This window comes from Bombina bombina, chromosome 2 (genome assembly GCF_027579735.1).
Source record: "Bombina bombina isolate aBomBom1 chromosome 2, aBomBom1.pri, whole genome shotgun sequence".
NCBI lineage: Eukaryota > Metazoa > Chordata > Amphibia > Anura > Bombinatoridae > Bombina > Bombina bombina.
Window position 1 is genome coordinate 1,217,024,496 of NC_069500.1, and position 22,136 is coordinate 1,217,046,631.

The window sequence follows — 22,136 nt, forward strand, 5'->3', positions numbered from 1 at the left end:
AACTGCGAGCGATCTACAACGCTCTGAAGGCGTGGCCCCGTCTGGGGGAGTGCAACTTCATCAGGTTCCAGACGGACAACATTACCTTGGTGGCATACATCTACCACCAGGGTGGTACGAGGAGCTCCCTAGCAATAAGGGAGGTATCTCAGTTTCTTGAGTGGGTGGTGGCCCACGGCTGTTTGCTCTCAGCGATCCACATCCCTGGAGTGGACAACTGGGAAGCGGACTTTCTCAGCAGGCAAACATTTCAACCCGGGAGAATGGTCTCTTCACCCTGAGGTGTTTGCAGAGATTTGTCTCAGATGGGGGACGCCAGAAATCGATCTCATGGTGCCCCGATAAAATTGCAAACTTAGCCGATACGGATCGAGGTTGAGGAACCACCAAGCGGAACTGATGCATTGGCGGTACTTTGGAAGCTCAGTCTAGTGTACATTTTTCCTCCGTTACCACTTCGTATAGTGGCATGCATAAAGCAGATGAGAGCATCTTCCATTCTGATTGCTCCTTCATGGCCACGGAGGATGTGGTTTGCGGATCTGGTGGAGATGTCACATCCTCTCCGCCATGGAGGTTACCCTGTTGCAGGGATCTGCTGAAACAGGGTCCTTTTCAACATCAGAATCTAGATTCTCTGAGGCTGACTGGGTCCTAGCCAAGAGAGGTTTTTCTGAAACCGTGATTGATACTCTAGTTCAGACGAGGAAGCCAGTCACTCGGCACATCTACCATAAGGTGTGGAGAGTTTACTTGTCCTGGTGTGAGAGACATGGATATCCTTGGCACAAGGTGAAGGTATCCAGGATTTTATGCTTTCTCCAAGAGGGTTTGGAGAAGGGTCTTGCCGCTAGTTCCTGGAAGGGACAGATCTCGGCTCTATCTGTGATGTTGCATAGGAAGCTCGCTTTGCTTCTTTACATTCAATCCTTCGTTCAGGCCCTGTCTAGAATCAGGACTGTCTTAGGCAGTCTGCTCCCCTGTGGAGCTTGAATTTGGTTCCAAACTGGCTGCCTTGCAATATGAGCCCCCTTATCTGGTGTTTCACGCGGATAAGGCTGTTCTTTGCACAGGCTTGGGTTTTCTTCCCAAGGTGGTGTCTGACCGTAACATCAATCAGAAAATAGTTGTTCCTTATTTGTGCCCTAGTCCCTCTTCAGCTACTTCATAATCTGGATGTGGTTCGTGCCTTGAAGTTCTATCTTCAGGCGACTAAAGATTTCAGACAATCTAACTCTCTTTTTGTAGTCTATTCAGGGAAGCGCAGGGGTCAGCGGGCCTCTGCTACTTCTTTGTCATTTTGGCTGAGGAGCTTGATCCATCTCGCCTATGAGACAGCGGGACTCAAGCCCCCTCAGAGGATTACGGCTCATTCCACTAGAGCAGTGGTTTTTCTTGGGCCTTATAAAATGAGGCTTCTATGGAGTAGATTTGTAATGCGGCTACCTGGTCCTCCTTGCATATTTTCACAAAGTTTTACAAATTTCACGTCTTTGCTTCTGCGGAATTTGTTTTTGGGAGAAAGTTTCTACAGGCTGTGGTACCCTCATTTTAAGGGTCTGCCTTTACCCTCCCGGTTTCATTCAGTGTCCTCTAGAGCTTGGGTATATGTTTCCCAATAGTAATGAATGAAGCTGTGGACTCTCCTCCCCTTTAGATGGAAAACATAAATTATGCTTACCTGATAATTTAATTTCCATCGTGGGGAGGAGAGTCCACGGCTCCCGTCCGTATCTCCGGTGGGCGGCCCTAAATTTAATGTTTCCTTCTGGCACCATTTATACCCTGATATTTCTCCTACTGTTCCTTGTTCCCTCGGCAGAATGACTGGGGGATGAGGGGAGTGGGGAAGGTATTTAAGCCTTTTACTGGGTTGTCTTTGTTTCCTCCTGGTTGCCAGGTTCTTAATTCCCAATAGTAATGAATGAAGCCGTGGACTCTCCTCCCCACAATGGAAATAAAATTATCAGGTAAGCATAATTTATGGGGGTTTTTTTTTTGTTTTTTTTTTGTTTTTTAAGTATTTTTGTTGAGGTTCTTTGCAAAATACACAGTCAATAATTGTCAATACACATTATAAAGGAAAATAAGTTGTTACAAAACAGGCTACCAAAGCAAATCATATAAATGAGTACATAATATAGGTAATTGACAATTTATCATTTCGTTACATGTAATAAATGCTGCTCAAACCATATACCCACCCTGACAGTTAAGTGGCCGCTCTTGGGCCACAGAGTTACAATAAACCTGATATAATGTGGGTAACATTGATGTGGAAGGGTCACGCATTGGCCCCAACTGAAGAACCTCTATTTTATGTTTTTCAAATTAGTCTTACTCAATAGGCCACTATTGGACCTAACTGTAATAATTAACTCAAGGTGGGAGAGAAAAACCATTTAGCATGTTCAATTTAAGTGAGAATATGGTTCTACTATGTAGATAATATGATGAAATATATAAGTATAGGTAGTCTGCTGCATAGGCAAGAGAAGCCGCGTAATTAGACCTTCTAGATTAGGAGGTTCATTATGGGGATGGGGGGGGGGGGGAGGTGGGAAGTTGAATGCGATAAATAGGGTATGTAGCTGAAGAGGCATTTAAGTTGTAGTGTGTCAAAGAGTTGCTCGGGGGAGTATAACAACCGGATAGACAGCAAATAATAAATATAATGTAGAAGGTAGGGAAACCATGAATGTGGGTATCAGCGTGGGTCCAGCCCACCATGATGTCATAGCTAATGTTGCATTGCTGCGCCACGCTTCACCCCAATAGAGGCCGCATCGACAGGTTAATAGGTTTGCAGATCATAACTTGCAAGTAATAAAGAAAAGCATACAAACTGGCTTTTTAGGCAAACAAAAAACGTAAGCATGGTAGTTATAGATGACATTGTCTCAAACATAACAGATATAAGGACTGGGATTACCATATCTGATAATATAATGTAATAGCAATATGGGAACAGAGGGGGGCTCAAGAGCAAAACTGTAGTGCACTCCAATCAACTATTTAGAAAGAGCCAGGCTTAGCATTATACACCCTGAGGATTATGTGTAGGGAATGTATAGTAGTAATAAACCAGAGCATGCTAAACCAAATATACCTAAGTCCCTCTGGATTCTATGGATATATGGCTTGTATGGGGTACTGTAATGAGTATAGGTGTGAATGGGAATTGTGAAATAGTCTACATGAGGGGAGCAATATTTTATGTTAGATATGCTAGCAGATAAAATGGAATACAGAGCGCCGCCTCGGCCGCTGGCAGCCGCTCCACAGTCCACAAATCAGCAGAGTTGCAAAGAATGGAGTGCGTGGGGTCTTCAATCTATACATAAGTATACTAAGAATATAAATTCAATTCCCAATCAGTTTTCTCTGTAATGTAGCTATCTTAACAACTAAGGTAAATGAAATTTGCTCTCTAAAACATCTATATTGACCAATAATAATATGAGGCAGAGTGTGACATTGATACAGGAAAACTATGTATAAAAGGTGCCAATAGAAATTAGCTATATGTGTGGTGTAGGAGTATATTCAACAACAGATCAATAGTGGAGACCTACATGAGTGCCCTATATCTGCGTTCTAGGATCCTAATAAAGAGAGCAGTATAGTAGTCACATGAGAGGATCCTATACCAGAAATATATACCAGTGTGTGGCCAGTATGTAAGATTAATCATATGAGCAGGAGAGAATTAAACACAAAGCTCAACAAACCTTGAAACAGGACAAAACACATAATTGACTTAACAACATTTGCGGAGTAGATTATAATACAAGCATAAAAGATGGGAAGTAGTATAGTGTAAGTCTGCAACCCGAGGTGCAGACTAAATGCGTTGTCAGCTCAGGTCAGTGACCGCCATTAATGCCCAGAACAGTAATAGTTTATGTCAAAATCGCTCACTTGCAACTAAAAACACACAGAAGTACTAAGCACAGTAAAACATTTAACTAGGCATAACTGCAGAACGTAATAACCAGTATCTAACATGAGCTAGCTGCAGAGACCCGTGGAATATACCTATAAAGTTCACTGGGAAGAAATGTAGTAAGAAAGTTCAATAGTATAGCGGCACAAGATTTCACCGGCTGTACGGTCTCATCCTACATCTGCTCGCCAGATGTGAAAGCGTCCCAAATCTTGTGTAGGATTAAAAAGAAATGTGCCAGTCTGTCAATGTTTCTTGTAGGGCTATCAACTCCTCAGGTTAACCCAAAAAAAGTGCCTCCAGGGTCCCACTGCCAATCGAAGAAATGGGCATAGCGGTAGTGGCAGCGGGGTTGCTGGGCTGGGCGACTGTGACAGTTGCGCTTCGTCACCCACGCGGGCAAGGGTTCCAAGTAGGATGGTGAGTAGATTGAGGGTCGATTTCAGGTGCGTGGCTAGCAAGGAACATTGTGTCGGCTCGCGTGCATCAGCTGAGCGTGAGCATCTAATATGTCCCTTAAGATGAGTGCGCAGTGGAGCCGCACTGTGTACCTGAGAGTCCACTGTTGTTATGTCCTGGGTGGCCTCGGGTGTCACACAGTCGCTAGGATATTTGAGACCTTCAGGTGGGTCTCCGTTGCCAGCACCTGGCTTCAAGAGGGTCGCTGATAAGGGATCTGGGCTGAAGCTGCAAGCCGCTGCCATGTGTCTTTCCATCTTGTGATAATGCTCACGTAGGAGTCCCTCCAGAGCTCTGAGGAAAGTAGTTGGTTCCATGTGTGGATAGCCTTCAACCAATTCCCACCGTTGTAGGGGATCGCTATATAGTAGGTGCTGCTTAGATATTAAGATGGCCGCTCTCCAGTACTCCAAATGGCTGGCTGTGATGTGGAAGTAAACGACATTTAGCGCACTTTAGGTTATTTCTTTAGGATTAGGGTTATCCTTTTGTCAGGGTGCAGTTGTAGCTGCAGCCATATCGCAATTTAGATGATCTTGAGCAGTTAGAATCATAAAATTTGTCGGCTTAGAGCCGGAGCTGTGAAAAAACACGTCTGCTCAGTTGTTCAGCTGGCTCTGCCCCCCTGTTTTTTTTTTTTTAACTTTAAAGGTTGCTGATTGCATTCTTAGTTCTTTACATCACAGGATGGACAGCACAAAGGTTCTCATCCCCTTATACCTGTGTCAGTCTCAGACGTTATGGGTGGTTAAGACACAACAGTAGTAATAACATATGGATAGCAAGGTTAAAGGGACACTGAACCCAAAATTTTTCTTTTGTGATTCCGATAGAGCATGCAATTTTAAGCAACTTTCTAATTTACCCCTATTATCAATTTTTCTTTGTTCTCTTGCTATCTTTATTTGAAAAAGAAGGCATCAGCTTTTTTTGGTTTAGTACTCTAGAGGGCACTTTTTTATTGGTGGATGAATTTATTCACCAGTCAACAAGGACAACCCAGGTTGTTCACCAAAAATGGGCCCGGCATCTAAACTGACATTCTTGCATTTCAAATAAAAATAACAAGAGAATAAAGAAAATTTGATAATAGGAGTAAATTAGAAAGTTGCTTAAAATGTCATGCTCTATCTGAATCACGAAAGAAACAATTTGCGTTCAGTGTCCCTTTAAACTTGGTGGGGGTTGTGACCTGTTATCCAGCTCTTCAGTACAGAGACAGAACAGATAATGCCACAGTATCACCGTAATTCCTCTTGTGCTTCAGTGCTTTTGTGCAAGCTTATCACTTGATTGGAAAAGCCTGCTCTGAAGCTAGACACCCAGACTTGCCTAAAAAGTAAAAGATAAGAACTATATGGATGAATAGGTAGTGGTTGGTTTAGTTTATTTTATCATTTTGGTATGGTGATTATTTTCCTTTTTTTTTTTCCCCTTGAAAATCTTGTAATAATTTTGCATGGGATAATGACAGACTTGTTTATTGGGAACATATATGGAGGTAATTCACTTCTAAACATGATGCTATAGATAATACTGTGCCTCTATCATTACCAGTGCCTTTTGTCGTGTTACTTATCGAGTATGCTATACCTAACTGCTAAATGACAGCTTATGTTATTTGTATCTTTACATAATTCTACATAATATATTTTTAACCTGTGAGTATTTTCAGCAAATGTCCTTGTAGGAATATTAGAGAATACCACTACACCTGCGTTATGGCTTTAACTTCATTTCGAGGCAAAGTTGATTCTTTTGAACTCTGCCATCCTGTTTTGACATTTTTTTGTCTCAAGATACCTGTTTTAGAATCTTGGGACTAATGCAGGTCTCCATAACCCTTTTTTTCTTTACTTAAAGTGTATGCCTCCTTTTCTTTAATTGTTTATATTTTTTTATATTTAAAAAAGGATATGCTTAAGCTAAGTCCAAAGTTTAAAATCTTATAAAACAAACAACTATCAACCTCACTCTAAGATCATAAACCTTCTGCACCATAGATTAATAAACTTGTCATATCTGCTGTCCCTTTAAGAGGCATATATCCTCTTTCTGGAAACTCTATATAAGGAGGGACTTAGACCTCAACCAATTGCTTGATAATTGCAAGTGTGTAGTATCTAACGTTCACACAGTAACTCCGTGGATACTAAACTCCTAATTTTGAAGCCTTTGATTTCTATCCATATTTGGAACTTTTCCTTCCAACACTTTCGCATTAAATGTTCTAAGGATCAAGAGCTCTTATAAAAAACCTGCTTATTCAAATCTCCATATCAAAAGGAGAACACTGACTATAATCTCTCCACAACCTGTGTACTGCGGATCCGTTCCCAGCACGCTGACGTCATCCCCAGTCAGACACAGGACGCTGTAAGCACTAGACGCTGAACTCAGACACAGGACGCTGTAAGCACAAGACGCTGAACTCTGACTGAAAGCAAATTGTTACCAGCGTGTGCAGATTGAAGACATCGTTTCTCTGAGAAACAAAGTAACTATTCCGGACTTAAGAACTCAAGACCTCCTATGAGAAAAGCGCAAGTATATCTATATCTAATTGCTACCTTCTATGAACTGTTTGCCTATTAGCTGCTTTTACTAAACTGTCTGAGCACAAGCCTAACTGCCTAATCTAATACGCTCTCATAAGACCTGTATTAAACCAACTAATACCCCTCAAATTACTATACTACTGCATTTTGACAAGAGACTGTCAGCTTATTATTACTAGAAGGGGAAAATCAAATCACACTAAATCATATATTCTCTAAATTCATTCATATACAAATTGATTATCCTTTGTTCTATGGTATCCTTGTAAATAACAATTGTTTACTTAGGACACCAATCGAATTACTATATAGATAAACTCACCACTGCTACTCCTATAAGGTATCAGACTCACAATACAATTGAGTTCTGCTTATATAGGATTATCTACATCCATAACTTAAGGCTATATATATTTAGGGATATTGCAAAACTCCTCTTTTGGACTCAACTTACTTATAGGGACAGTAAAGTCAAAATTAAACTTTCATGATTCAGATAGAGTGTGCAGTTTTAAACATCCCAATTGACTTCTGTTATTAAATTTGCTTCATTCTCTTGGCATCTTTAATTTAAGAGTAAAACTCATAAGAGCTCAGGAGTGTGCACATGTCTTTAGTACTCTATGGAAGCAGTGTTTTGCAACATTGTATTACAAAGCTACAAATAATATTGCAAAACACAATATATTATGAAGAATTTTAATGAGTAATAAAAAGTTGTATAGTCCACAATTGAGCCCGTTATTTCTAAAGGATCAGAAAATTCAGTATAATTCTTTTATATCAGACATTACGTTATGCAATCCATCATGAATAAAAATTTAGTATAATGCTTTTATATCAGACATTACGGTATGCAATCCTTTCATGCATAAAAATTCAGTATAATGCTTTTATATCAGACATTACGGTATGCAATCCTTTCATGCGTAAAAATTCAGTATAATGCTTTTATATCAGACATTACGGTATGCAATCCTTTCATGCGTAAAAATTCAGTATAATGCTTTTATATCAGACATTACGGTATGCAATCTTTTCATGCATAAAAATTCAGTATAATGCTTTCATATCAGACATTACGGTATGCAATCCTTTCATGCATAAAAATACAGTATAATGCTTTTATATCAGACATTACGTTATGCAATCTTTTCATGCATAAAAATTCAGTATAATGCTTTTATATCAGACATTACGGTATGCAATCCTTTCATGCATAAAAATTCAGTATAATGCTTTTATATCAGACATTACGTTATGCAATCCTTTCATGCATAAAAATTCAGTATAATGCTTTTATATCAGACATTACGGTATGCAATCTTTTCATGCATAAAAATTCAGTATAATGCTTTTATATCAGACATTACGGTATGCAATCCTTTCATGCATAAAAATATAGTATAATGCTTTTATATCAGACATTACGTTATGCAATCTTTTCATGCATAAAAATTCAGTATAATGCATTTATATCAGACATTACGGTATGCAATCCTTTCATGCATAAAAATTCAGTATAATGCTTTTATATCAGACATTACGTTATGCAATCCTTTCATGCATAAAAATTCAGTATAATGCTTTTATATCAGACATTACGTTATGCAATCCTTTCATGCATAAAAATTCAGTATAATGCTTTTATATCAGACATTACGGTATCCAACCTTTCATGCATAACAGCTATCTACTGGGTTTCATTCCATTTCAAACCTCTACTTTCTCAGTGATTACAGGAATTAAAGGTACAGAAGTCTTGCAATTTTTTTCAGACATTGGCTCATATCAAACATTCAAAGAGATCTGTTAGACTTCCTGTGGATCTAGCTATAGTACTTGTTGCTCTGCTAGAAACACTTTTTTAGCCTGAACGTTAAAGGGGCATGAAACCTCAATTTTTCTTTCTTTTCTTTTCCATGACTCAGAGCATACATTTTTAAACAACTTTCCAATTAGCTTCTATTCTCAATCTTGCTTCATTCACTTGGTATCATTTGACTGGGAGCTATCTGAATAAGTTGGTAAGTGAATGACAAGAGGCATTTATGTGCAGCCACCAATCAGCTACTTTCAATCAGCTACTTTTTTCAACAAAGGATAGTGAAGCAAAAATTGTATGTTCTGCCTGAATCATGAAATAAAAAATAATGGGTTTAAGTCTTTTTATATTGATGCTAATCCCGAAAACTTGGTGGCCATTACTTCAGTCAAAAGAGATTCAGCTGTACAATCACCTTCAGTAGAGCAACATTAGCATTGTGTACAATCCCTTAATTTTTATCTTAAAGGGACATGAAACCCAAAAAAAAATTTTAGGATTCAGATAGAGAATACAATTTTAAACAACTTTCCAATTTACTTCTATTATTTAATTTGCTTCCGTCTCTTGTTATCCTTTGCTAAAAGCTTTATCTAGGAAAGCTCAGGAGCAGCAGATAACCTAGGTTCTAGCTGTTGATTGATAGCAGCATATATATATATATATATATATATATATATCGATTGTGATTGGCTCACCCATGAGTTCAGTTAGAAACCATAAGTGGATTGCTGCTACTTCAACAAATGATACCAAGAGAATGAAACAAATTAGATTATAGAAGTAAATTAGAAAGTTGGGGAGATTGCGGGAGGCACTCAAAGAGCAATCTGCTCCTAAATATGTCCTTATATATATATATATATATATATATATATATATATATATATATATATATATATATATATTAAAATATATTTAAAAAAAAAACAAATAATTAGTAATCCCTTATTAATTAGAAAGTTGTTTAAAATTGTATTCTCTATCTGAATCAAAATTGGGGTTTCATGTCCCTTTAACCATTTTGAAGGCATTTACAGCTCAGAGGATATCATTTTACCTTCTTATTTTCCCGATAAGAAGTAAATGAATAGAAAGAAATTGCTTTCCCTAGTTGTAAGATACTTTTTATTTTAAGAAGACTGGGGGAAAACAAGACTACTACTTGCTTATTATTTCTGCAAAAGCAACTATTTCATCATACCCTCTAATAAATTCTGCTTTAAAAGGTAAAAAAGAGGATATGTTACCTCTAACCAGAGTAGCTATTCTGTGATCCAGAGCTAGTCGTTGTTATGGTGAAAAAAAACAGCCAATCTGATTAATCAGTACTGTGATCTTATGGGAATTCACTAAAATCTTGTGAGAGTTCATAGTAAGCTTCCTTATACAAAGGCGATAACCAGATTAGCATACTGATTGGATGTTTAAAGTCCCTTTTGCAGTGGGATGTGGCTACAGACATTTTTTTGCGTTAAACTATTCATTTTTTTAAATTATTTTACATAGACATATTCACGTGATTATTTCAAGTCAGCTTTTTACAGAAATGCTATATCACTTTCAAATGACTAAACATTTGGGTCTCTTAAGGTATGTGTGTGTGTAAGCACATCTGTGTATATGATCTGCAGTGATTCCAAAAAGCTCAGAGATATAATGAATTAAAGCTTAGCTAATAAATTGTATATAATTCAAGTGATATAGGGCCAACAAACGTCTTATCCTACTCGTGTTATGACTACATAATGGCATGTTGTATGTGTGTGTGTGAGATTATTATTTCTTCTACAAGATACGACTAGTCCACGTTTTTTATCCTTACTTGTGGGATATTAACCTCCTCCTAACAGGAAGTGGCAAAGAGCACCACAGCAGAGCTGTATATATAGCTCCTCTCTTCCCTCCACCCCCAGTCATTCTCTTTGCCTGTGTTAGTAATAGGAAGAGGTAAAGTGAGGTGTGAGTTTTAGATTCTTCAATCAAGAAGTTTTTTATTTTAAATGGTACCGGTGTGTACTATTTTCCTCAGGGAGATATGGAATGAAGAAGATTTCTGCCCTGAGCTTGATGATCTTAGCAGATGTAACTAAGATCCATTTTGGTTCCCACAGAGCTTCTGAAGGTAGTTCAAGAGAAATCTTCAGAGTGGAGACCGGTGTCATGCTACAAGCAGCATTGAGGTATGTTCAGTCTTTATTTCTGAGGAGACATGTTATATCAGATCTGGCTGACATTTTTCCCTGTAAGGGAATGGGTAAGCAGTAGACCTGGATGGCATAGGGTGTTACTGACATTACTAGTTAACCATATTGATTACGATGAGTATGTATTCAAGAGGGGCTTGACACTGGGGAAGGTATCTGTGACACTTTCTATGTTTATGTATGGCATACAGTGTGTACGATAACATCAGGGGACCACATGACTTATCAGTACCGCTTACCATGCGGTTAAGGAGACATTTTATTATGGCATAACATTATGTGGGGTTAAAACATTTGGAAATACCTCATGGCTTATTGAAACCGCTTCCCATGCGGTTATGGAGAGAGATCATGCGACGTCCACGGTGGGCGGGGCCTAATTCACATGCTCAGACGCACAGTTTCTCCTCACTAGAAGACTGCAGGCATTAACTCCGGTTTGGCCTAAAGTTGAGATTCAGTCACCGGATCGTTGTTGTATCCATTTTGTGTACCCAGGGGCTGTTATCGTTGTTTAAAGTTTATTTTCTAGATTTAAAAAAAAAAAAAAAAACTTTTTTTTTTTTTAAGATTTAAGTGCTAAAGATCGTTTTTTTGTGCAGACAGAAAAATTGTTGCGCTTTTATTATTTAAAGGCGCAGTATTTTTTTTTTTTCTTTCTTTCAAAATGTTCTTGATACCACAATTAAAGTGAAGGTAAAGTTACATGGGTGTCTTTCTATAATAACATTCTTTGCCGCAAATAAATATGAGCTTCATTCATCATTTTTTTCATATTGTACTGTAAATAAAATTATCGCTGTAATAAATACCTTTTTTATTGCCTGCAAATTCAACCTGTTACATATTACAAAATGTTCTCTCTTCATCACGTTTTAAGAAGCTCCAATTGAAATTCTGTCCGCTAGGCGGCCGTCACCCTACGTCATCTGCCTCCTTCTTGATCTGCGCATGCTCTATTATTTGTTACTTCATATCTTAATCCTCGCGCGCGCTCCTGTTTCGCGCATGCGCAGGATTTCACCGGCGTTTACGGAGGTCTCCGATACTGAAAATCCTCTCTCTTGACTTTGCACAGGCGCATTTCAAAGGAGTAGATTTGTGAACGCGCTTTAGAGATACGTATAGAGCGGGTAGGACCGCTCTATACGTCACAGAACATAAAAGCAGGAAATAGAGGTTGGGAGGAGTTAGCATCGAAATGGTAGGGAAATATATATATATATTTTATAGTTGCAAAATAAAAAATAATAATAAAATAATCATAGCGATTAGTTTATTGTAATATTAAATAATGCATTGCTGTTTTCATATTTACAAAACTTTACCTTCACTTTAAGGTTAAAAGACGTCCATTGTGGCTAATGCTAGTCTGTTTACCATGTCTGAAAGTGAAGAAAATACTTGTTCTATGTGTTTAGAGGCCAGTGTGGAACCCCCCCTTACTTTGTGTACCTCTTGTACTGAAAGAGCCTTACAATGTAAAAATCATATTTTATGTAAAGAAAGTGTGCCTAAGGATGATTCTCAGTCTGAAGAGAATCAGGATATGCCATCTAATTCTCCACAAGTGTCACAACCTTTAACGCCCACACAAGCAACGCCAAGTACCTCAAGTGCGTCTAATTCTTTTACTCTGCAGGATATGGCTGCAGTTATGTCAACTACCCTTACAGAGGTATTATCTAAGTTACCAGTGTTACAGGGTAAACGTAGTAGGACAGGAATTAATGTGAATACTGAGTCCTCTGATGCTTTCTTGGCTATTTCCAATGTACCCTCACAGGGCTCTTAGTTGGGGTCAGGGAATTGTTGTCTGAGGGAGAACTTTCAGACCCAGGAAGTATGTTACCTCAGACAGATTCGGACGTCATGTCCTTTAAATTTAAGCTTGAACACCTCCGCCTGTTATTTCGGGAGGTTTTAGCGACTCTGGTTGATTGTGACCTTATTGTAATACCACCAGAGAAATTGTGTAAAATGGACAAATATCTAGAGGTACCTACTTACACTGATGTTTTTCCAGTTCCTAAAAGAATTTCGGAAATTATTAAGAAGGAATGGGACAGACCGGGTATACCATTCTCTCCTCCCCCGTAATTTTAAGAAAATGTATCCCATATCAGATACCATTCGGGACTCTTGGCAGACTGTCCCTAAGGTGGAGGGAGCTATATCTACCCTGGCTAAGCGTACAACTATTCCTATTGAGGACAGTTGTGCTTTCAAAGACCCTATGGATAAGAAGTTAGAGGGTCTTCTAAAGAAATTATTTATTCATCAGGGTTTCCTTTTACAACCAACAGCTTGCATTGTTTCGGTTACTACTGCAGCAGCTTTTTGGTTTGATGCTCTAGAAGAGTCTCTGAAGGTTGAGATCCCTTTAGAGGACATTTTGGATAGAATTAAGGCTCTCAAGCTAGCTAATTCTTTTATTACAGATGCCGCCTTTCAAATTGCTAAATAGGTGGCAAAAATTGCAGGATTTGCCATTTTAGCGCGTAGAGCGTTATGGTTAAAATCTTGGTCTGCTGATGTGTCATCTAAATCTAAGCTCTTAGCTATTCCTTTCATGGGTAAGATCCTATTCGGGCCTGAGTTGAAGGAAATCATTTCTGACATTACTGGAGGTAAAGGTCACGCCCTACCTCAGGATAAGTCTGTTAAGATGAGGGGTAAACAAAATAATTTTCGTTCCTTTCGAAATTTTAAAGGAGTACCCTCTGCTTCCTCTTCCTCCACAAAGCAGGAAGGGAATTTTGCTCAGTCCAAGTCCGTCTGGAGACCCAACCAGGCTTGGAACAAGGGTAAACAACCCAAGAAGCCCGCTGCTGTTACAAAGACAGCATGAAGGGGTGGCCCCCGATCCGGGACCGGATCTAGTAGGGGGCAGACTTTCTTTCTTTGCCCAGGCTTGGGTAAGAGATGTTCAGGACCCCTGGGCACTGGAAGTCGTGACCCATGGGTATCAACTGGAATTCAAGGATTTTCTCCCAAGAGGGAGCTTTCTTCTTTCACGATTGTCTGTAGACCAGATAAAAAGAGAGGCGTTCTTACGTTGTGTAAAAGACCTCTCCACTATGGGAGTAATTCGTCCCGTTCCAAGACTAGAACAGGGACAGGGATTTTACTCAAATCTTTTCATGGTTCCCAAAAAAGAGGGAACGTTCAGACCTATTTTAGATCTCAAGAGTCTAAACAAGTTTCTCAGAGTTCCATCCTTCAAGATGGAGACCATCTGAACAATTTTACCATTGATCCAGGAGGGTCAATATATGACTACCGTGGATCTGAAGGATGCATACCTTCATATTCCTATTCACAAGGATCATCATCAGTACCTAAGGTTTGCCTTCCTGGACAAACATTTTCTGTTCGTGGCTCTTCCCTTCGGGTTGGCCACAGCACCCAGGATCTTCACAAAGGTTCTAGGGTCCCTTCTGGCGGTTCTCAGACCGCGGGGCATAGCAGTGGTGCCTTATCTGAACGATATTTTGATTCAGGCGTCTACTTATCATCTGACGAAATCTCATACAGACACAGTGTTGTCTTTTCTGAGAACTCACGGATGGAAGGTCAACCTAGGAAAGAGTTTACTAGTTCCACGGACAAGGGTTCCCTTCTTGGGAACTCTGATAGACTCTGTAGACATGAAGATATTTCTGACGGAGATCAGAAAATCAAAAATTCTAAAGACTTGCCGAGCCCTTCAGTCCAATCCTCGGCCATCAGTGGCTCAGTGTATGGAGGTAATTGGATTAATGGTAGCGGCAATGGACATCATTCCGTTTGCTAGTTTTCATCTCAGACCACTGCAGCTGTGCATGCTCGGACAGTGGAATTGGGACTATGCAAATTTATCTCCTCAGATAAATCTGGATCAAGAGACCAGAGACTCTCTTCTTTGGTGGTTGTCGCCGGATCATCTGTCCCAGGGGACGTGTTTCCGCAGACCCTCGTGGGTGATGGTGACAACGGATGCCAGCCTACTGGGCTGGGGTGCAGTCTGGAATTCCCTGAAGGATCAGGGTGTATGGACTCAGGTGGAGTCTCTAATTCCAATCAATATTCTGGAATTGAGAGCAATAATCAATGCGCTTCAGGCATGGCCTCAGTTGGCTTCGGCCGAATTCATCAGATTCCATTCGGACAATATCACGACTGTGGCTTATATCAATCATCAGGGGGGAACGAGGAGTTCATTGGCGATGATAGAAGTATCCAAGATAATTCGATGGGCGGAGGCCAACTCTTGTTATCTGTCGGCAATCTACATCCCAGGAGTAGAGAACTAGGAAGCGGATTTTCTAAGTCAACAGACTTTTCATCCGGGGGAGTGGGAACTCCACCCGGAGGTGTTTGCCTCACTGATTCTCCGATGGGGCAGACCGGAATTGGATCTGATGGCATCTCGACAGAATGCCAAGCTTTCAAGATACGGATCCAGGTTGAGGGATTCTCAGGCCGAACTGATAGATGCCTTGGCAGTGCCTTGGTCGTTCAGCCTAGCTTATGTGTTTCCACCATTTCCTCTCCTTCCACGCGTGATTGCTCGGATCAAACAGGAGAGAGCTTCAGTAATTCTGATTGCGCCTGCGTGGCCACGCAGGACTTGGTATGCGGATCTAGTGAACATGTCCTCTCTGCCACCGTGGAAACTTCCATTGAGACAGCACCTTCTCATTCAAGGTCCTTTCCAACATCCAAATCTAAATTCTCTGCAGCTGACTGCTTGGAGATTGAACGCTTGATTTTATGCAAGGTATCTGTCTTGTCCCTCCCGTTTCATCCGTGTCCTGTAGCTTTGGTATTGTATCCCACAAGTAAGGATGAAATCCGTGGACTCGTCGTATCTTGTAGAAGAAAAGTAAATTTATGCTTACCTGATAAATTAATTTCTTCTACGATACGACGAGTCCACGGCCCTCCCTGTCATTTTTCAGACAGATTTAGATTATATTTTATTTTTTATAACTTCAGTCACCTCTGCACCTTTAGATTTTCCTTTCTCTTCCTAACCTTCGGTCGAATGACTGGGGGTGGAGGGAAGGGAGGAGCTATATATACAGTGCACTTTGCCACTTCCTGTTAGCAGGAGGTTAATATCCCACAAGTAAGGATGAAATCCGTGGACTCGTCGTATCGTAGAAGAAATTAATTTATCAGTTAAGCATAAATTTACTTTTTTGCTGGTTATGGGAATTATTTTCATTATGTATTTCATACTAGGTTTAAGTCACTTTTTAACTGCCCTGTGCAGTTATGGTGTGTTATCGGACTTCTCAGTCAGACCTGAATGCCTATGTGTATACAGAGCTCAGCTATATGCTTACAAATCAGGCAAGGCTTATAAACTAAAGATCAGGGGAAAGTAAACTCATTAGTATGTATAGTCAGCCATAGTGAGTACTGCCTTTTTCCATTTGATAGTCCTATATTGACACAAGAAAATTCCTTTTGTTTCTTTCCTTCTCTCTCTGTTTGTGGTTAATGAGAATACCTTGTTATTTAATCCCTTTACAAGAATCAGGACTCGGTCTCTGAAAACCACATCAATACAGTCAGCCTGAAAGAAGCATTGGAAAGGTTTGAGAACAGCCGAACTCCATCACCATCATCTAAGAGCTCCATCAAGTCATCATCCCACACAGCTGTATCTGACCCTTCTTGTAAGTAAAAAGGCCAGAATGCTGAGGAATAACTAGTCCTATAAACAGCACTATTTTTTTTCATGAGATGGTGAGAGTCCACAAGCCATCACGTGTGGGAATATCCCCTCCTGACCACTATGATGATGAGTCTATTGGGTCGTAAGCTAGAAAGGAGCGCCAAAAGAGGCAAGATCTAATGAGTGTAGATTGGTGGTGAAAGTTAGTGCGGTACTTAGCTTGAGTCTGAGATAGACCCTATATGTAGCAGTTATCAAATACTAAAACTCAGCCTCAGAGGCTTAAGGAACTAATCGACAGTTAATAGTAGAATATCACAACACAATTTAATACAAGTTACATAAATAAACATGGATCCATGGTACATAAAAACATAAAATCATTTAGATAAAAACAAATGAATATACAGAAGTCTAATACAATTAATAAGACAAGTAAAAATGCCAAATAAATATGTATATGATCCTTCCAAGGAATAACTAATGGATGCTAACAGATCATAAAAAACAATTGTACAGTAAGATAAAGTGTATAAGATAATGTGTATCTGTAAACGTTACTCCCGTCTACAGCAGGGGACTGGTGTAGATACAGTCCTCCTTATCTATTAACCCTGGAGAGGGTGTTAGCTTAAAAGTGAAACGATGAAACAATCCAAAAATGTGTAAAAAAACTTAGGAACGATAGATCAATCCAATAAGTGGAAAAAATAAAAAAAGTTAGAAAACAACTAGTGTGTACACAAGCTAGTGCTAATCCAAAATATAATAATTGTAGTGGTCAAGTCACAAAAAGGTGTGGCATAAAAGTGAAAAAATGTGTAAAAAAGGATAAATGAGTGATCACAAATCAAATAGTGTCCTTATTATAATCCAATCAATGCAAAAAATTCCCTAAGTGTGTCCATGATACTGCTGAAAAATAAAGGAATGTTATAGAAAACCGGAAGATATTAGCCTTATTGTAATCCAATAAATACTCTTTAATGTGTCCATACAATAAAAACAGTAATGTCCATAGAAAAACAAAAATAAAAATAACCATAAAATGCTGGGAAATCCTCAGAACCTGTAAACAGAAAATAAAAACATAGTATAATACTGTTAAGATATTATATAATCAAGGAATATAGCTCACCATATAATTGTTAACGCGTTTCGGCCCACAACTGGGGCCTTTTTCAAAACTAGTCCTGAAAAAGGCCCCAGTTGTGGGCCGAAACGCGTTGACAATTATATGGTGAGCTATATTCCTTGATTATATAATATCTTAACAGTATTATACTATGTTTTTATTTTCTGTTTACAGGTTCTGAGGATTTCCCAGCATTTTATGGTTATTTTTATTTTTGTTTTTTCTATGGACATTACTGTTTTTATTGTATGGACACATTAAAGAGTATTTATTGGATTACAATAAGGCTAATATCTTCCGGTTTTCTATAACATTCCTTTATTTTTCAGCAGTATCATGGACACACTTAGGGAATTTTTTGCATTGATTGGATTATAATAAGGACACTATTTGATTTGTGATCACTCATTTATCCTTTTTTATACATTTTTTCACTTTTATGCCACACCTTTTTGTGACTTGACCACTACCATTATTATATTTTGGATTAGCACTAGCTTGTGTACACACTAGTTGTTTTCTAACTTTTTTTATTTTTTCCACTTATTGGATTGATCTATCGTTCCTAAGTTTTTTTCCACATTTTTGGATTGTTTCATCGTTTCACTTTTAAGCTAACACCCTCTCCAGGGTTAATAGATAAGGAGGACTGTATCTACACCAGACCCCTGCTGTAGACGGGAGTAACGTTTACAGATACACATTATCTTATACACTTTATCTTACTGTACAATTGTTTTTTATGATCTGTTAGCATCCATTAGTTATTCCTTGGAAGGATCATATACATATTTATTTGGCATTTTTACCTGTCTTATTAATTGTATTAGACTTCTGTATATTCATTTGTTTTTATCTAAGTGATTTTATGTTTTTATGTACCATGGATCCATGTTTATTTGTGTAACTTGTATTAAATTGTGTTGTGATATTCTACTATTAACTGTCGATTAGTTCCTTAAGCCTCTGAGGCTGAGTTTTAGTATTTGATAACTGCTACATATAGGGTCTATCTTAGACTCAAGCTAAGTACCGCACTAACTTTCACCACCAATCTACACTCATTAGATCTTGCCTCTTTTGGCACTCCTTTCTAGCTTACGACCCAATAGACTCATAATCTGTGGGTAGTTGGGGACCCACTTTAGATAGGAACCATAGATCGCTATTCTTAAGCGCTGTGAGATTCTTTATTTCTTTGACCACTATGATGAGACAAAAGACACCCCAACACCATTTTCTTTTGCCTCCTTGATGAGGAGTGAGGTGAAAGGGAAGTGTAAAGTCTACTTATTGTTTTAAAGGGGATCTTCTAACCAATCTGAAGCCCGAATCCTCCTTGCAGTAACCTGCTTTTCTGAGCGGCAGACAAGGAGTTATCTGCCAGACATTGAAAGGTCTTTTCTTAGTGAAGAAATGTTGCAGGCCTCCCAGATGAATTGTGGACTTGTCTACCAGTCCCCTGGTATACAGTGAGCTGCTTCTTGTAAATCCACAGTCCTCCCCAGGTGATATGTGAACTTGTCCACCAATCCCCTGGGTTATAGATGCTGTTACTTATTCAGATCCTTGGCATCAGATGAGCGTGTTTACTGGAAGCAATTTACTGCAGCTGAGGTAGGTCCAGTGGATGGAGTTGTTGAGTTTTAAGTACCTGCACCTTACAAACCCACCGGCTATTAGTATGAACATGTACACATGATTCACATAGTCTGGGGATATATATTATACACCATACACCTTATGCTAAGTTTATAGCACTTTTGGGCATTAAAAAAAAAACGTTGTATTTTTAAATTACTGTTGCTTTAAATTGAGTGCAGTTGGCTTAGCGCTCTCAGAATTAGCTTCTGAGCAATCCATAATTTGTGTTTTTTTTAAACATTTATTGTAAATATAGTTCAGTATAATAGAAAAGGAACTGTATGAGATAACAGAATTCTTTACATAGATTTTTATGCACTACAATACAACCCCTGCTATTTCAAACAGATAGAGACCCAAAATTATCAATATTACTTAACTGAATCACATAGAGGTAATACTTTGTCCATCTTTTCAGCCTTCGTATAGTCCCACAAAGGGCGATGGTAGAGTTCATCAACACTTAGTAGTCAAGGCTAAGATAATTCCAATTTGCGATTTTGTTTAACAGCCTCTAATAGAGGTAGGGGCTAATATAGCATTAGCGGGAATTTAAATGAGTTATACAATACAAATAACTACCATTCAATTTTGATGTATGAGAATACTTTACTTTGAGGAGAAAGAAAGAGAAACAAAGGAGGAGGGGGGGTCCGGCTGGGAGGCTAGGGAGTTATTAAAGCGTGTAGCCCTATCCTGGGGTCCACAGTGTGTGTTATTTCACCTGCGCTAAATTATTGTTTGTTACCTTAGAGTTTTAGCTTTTAGTGCTCACCAGTAGTGCAGGTGCGCTAAGGGCCATCGGTTATTACATGCTTTTTAGGGCGCCTTTTCTGTGTTTTATAATCCTTTTCTGTTCCTGTACTGATGTAATATTATCTGTGTGTAGGAAGGTTGTCAGGACTGATGGAGGTGGTAAGGCACACATCATCAGAGCTTGGCTTTAGATTTAGGGTACAAACTTTATGCGCTGCTTTATGCTATGTAAGACTTTCTTTTTCCAGCGCTTATTTAAACAGTAACTTATGTTTATGTTTACCTTTTAAGAGTTAATCAGTGATACCTTTTTTCCCCTTCAGTGCTAACTATTTGTGTTTTTGACTCTGAGGATTATTTTTCTGAGGGTAGTCTCTCCGAGTCTATGGACCCTGCTAATATGGAAGAAGATGTGTACTTTAATTTCAGGCTTAAGCATATTTATGCATTATTGCAGGAAGTTTTTATTACTTTAGAGGTAGAGGAAAGACCTGCTACAGTTAAGAGGATGGATACATTTTTTAAGACAGCTACAAAGCAGCCTTCCTCTTTTCCCATGTCTGATTCAGTTACTGAAATTATTACTAAGGAATGGCAGAAGCCAGGTAGTCCTTTTGTTCTTTCTTCCAAATCTATATCTATGTTTCTTCTCCATTCTGATAAAACTGAGATTTGGAAGAATGTTCCTAAGGAAGATACAGCTATTTCCACTTTGACCAGAAGTACTACTATTCCTTTGGAGGATTCTCTAGAAAGAAAACTTGAAGACTTAAAGGTTTTCATAGGCGATCCTTTTTGTTTGTAGGTTTTATGTTTAGGTCTGCAGTCAGTGTAGCCTGTGCCGCTGCTGCCACTGCTGTGTAGTGTAACAATCTCTCAGAACTTGTTTCTGGGAAAACCACTCTGGATGAGATTCAGGAATATATTTCCTGAAGACAGCAAATTTTCTTGTTTCTGGGAAAACCACTCTGGATGAGATTCAGGAATGTATTTCCTGAAGACAGCAAATTTTCTTGTTTCTGGGAAAACCACTCTGGATGAGATTCAGGAATGTATTTCCTGAAGACAGCAAATTTTCTTTATTTGTGATGCAGAAGAGGAAATGATTCACATCAATGTTAAGAATGCTGGATAGCTGTTAAAGCTAGGCGAGCTTTATAGCTTAAGTCTTGGTCTGCTGAATTGGTTCCCAAGCATAGCTTGTTTTCTCTCCCCTTCCAGGGTAAATCTCAGATTTGGGTCTGGACTGGATGCTATTAATGCCACAGTCATAGGGGGTAAGGGAGCTTTTTTGCCCAAGAATAAGAAATCTAAGGGTAAGTCTTGAACTACAGGGTGTTCTCGCATCTTTCGACAATCTATATCTTAGAAAGATGCCGCCTCTGCTCAGAGTTCTGGATACTCTCTTGAAGTCTAACTCTTCTTGGTGCAAAACAAATAGTCAAAGAAGTCTACCCCAGTTCCCAAGACCGCATGAAGGTGCAGTCCCCAGACAAGGCTCTGGTGGGGAGCATATTTTGTTTCTTTCGGGAAGCTTAGAAGAGATCTGATCAGGATTCATGGGTTTTGCAAATCGTTATCAAGGGGTACTGAATACTTTTTTTGTTTTAGGCCTCCTCTGGGAAGATTCTTCTTGTCTCGAGATCCTTTAAAGGCCCAAGCTTTTTTGGCTTTTGTGAGAGATTTTGAACTAATGGGGGTGATTGCTCTAGTTCCAACTTCAGAAGTAAACAAGGGTTTTTTTTTTCAAATCTCTTTATATTGCCAAAGAAAATAGGTACTTTTTGGCCTTTTGTGGATCTCAAAATGTTTGAACAAATTCCTGAAAGTTCCTACTTTCAAGATGGAGACAATTTGCACTTTGCTTCCTTTAGTGCAGTAGTGTCAGTTTATGTCTACCATAGACTTATAAAAATGCTTATTTGCATATACCTAATC

General features: G+C 39.0%; 1 protein-coding gene across 3 annotated transcripts in view; it reads left to right on the forward strand.

Annotated features, from left to right (window-relative positions):
* The window catches only part of CLOCK (clock circadian regulator), a 482,886-nt gene that overhangs the window by 320,493 nt on the left and 140,257 nt on the right, over positions 1-22,136 (forward strand). For all 3 annotated transcript variants that reach the window (XM_053703956.1, XM_053703957.1, XM_053703958.1), the window contains exon 15: positions 16,520-16,664. In XM_053703956.1, the coding sequence (XP_053559931.1) occupies positions 16,520-16,664 (145 nt within the window). The remainder of the gene's footprint in view (positions 1-16,519; positions 16,665-22,136) is intronic.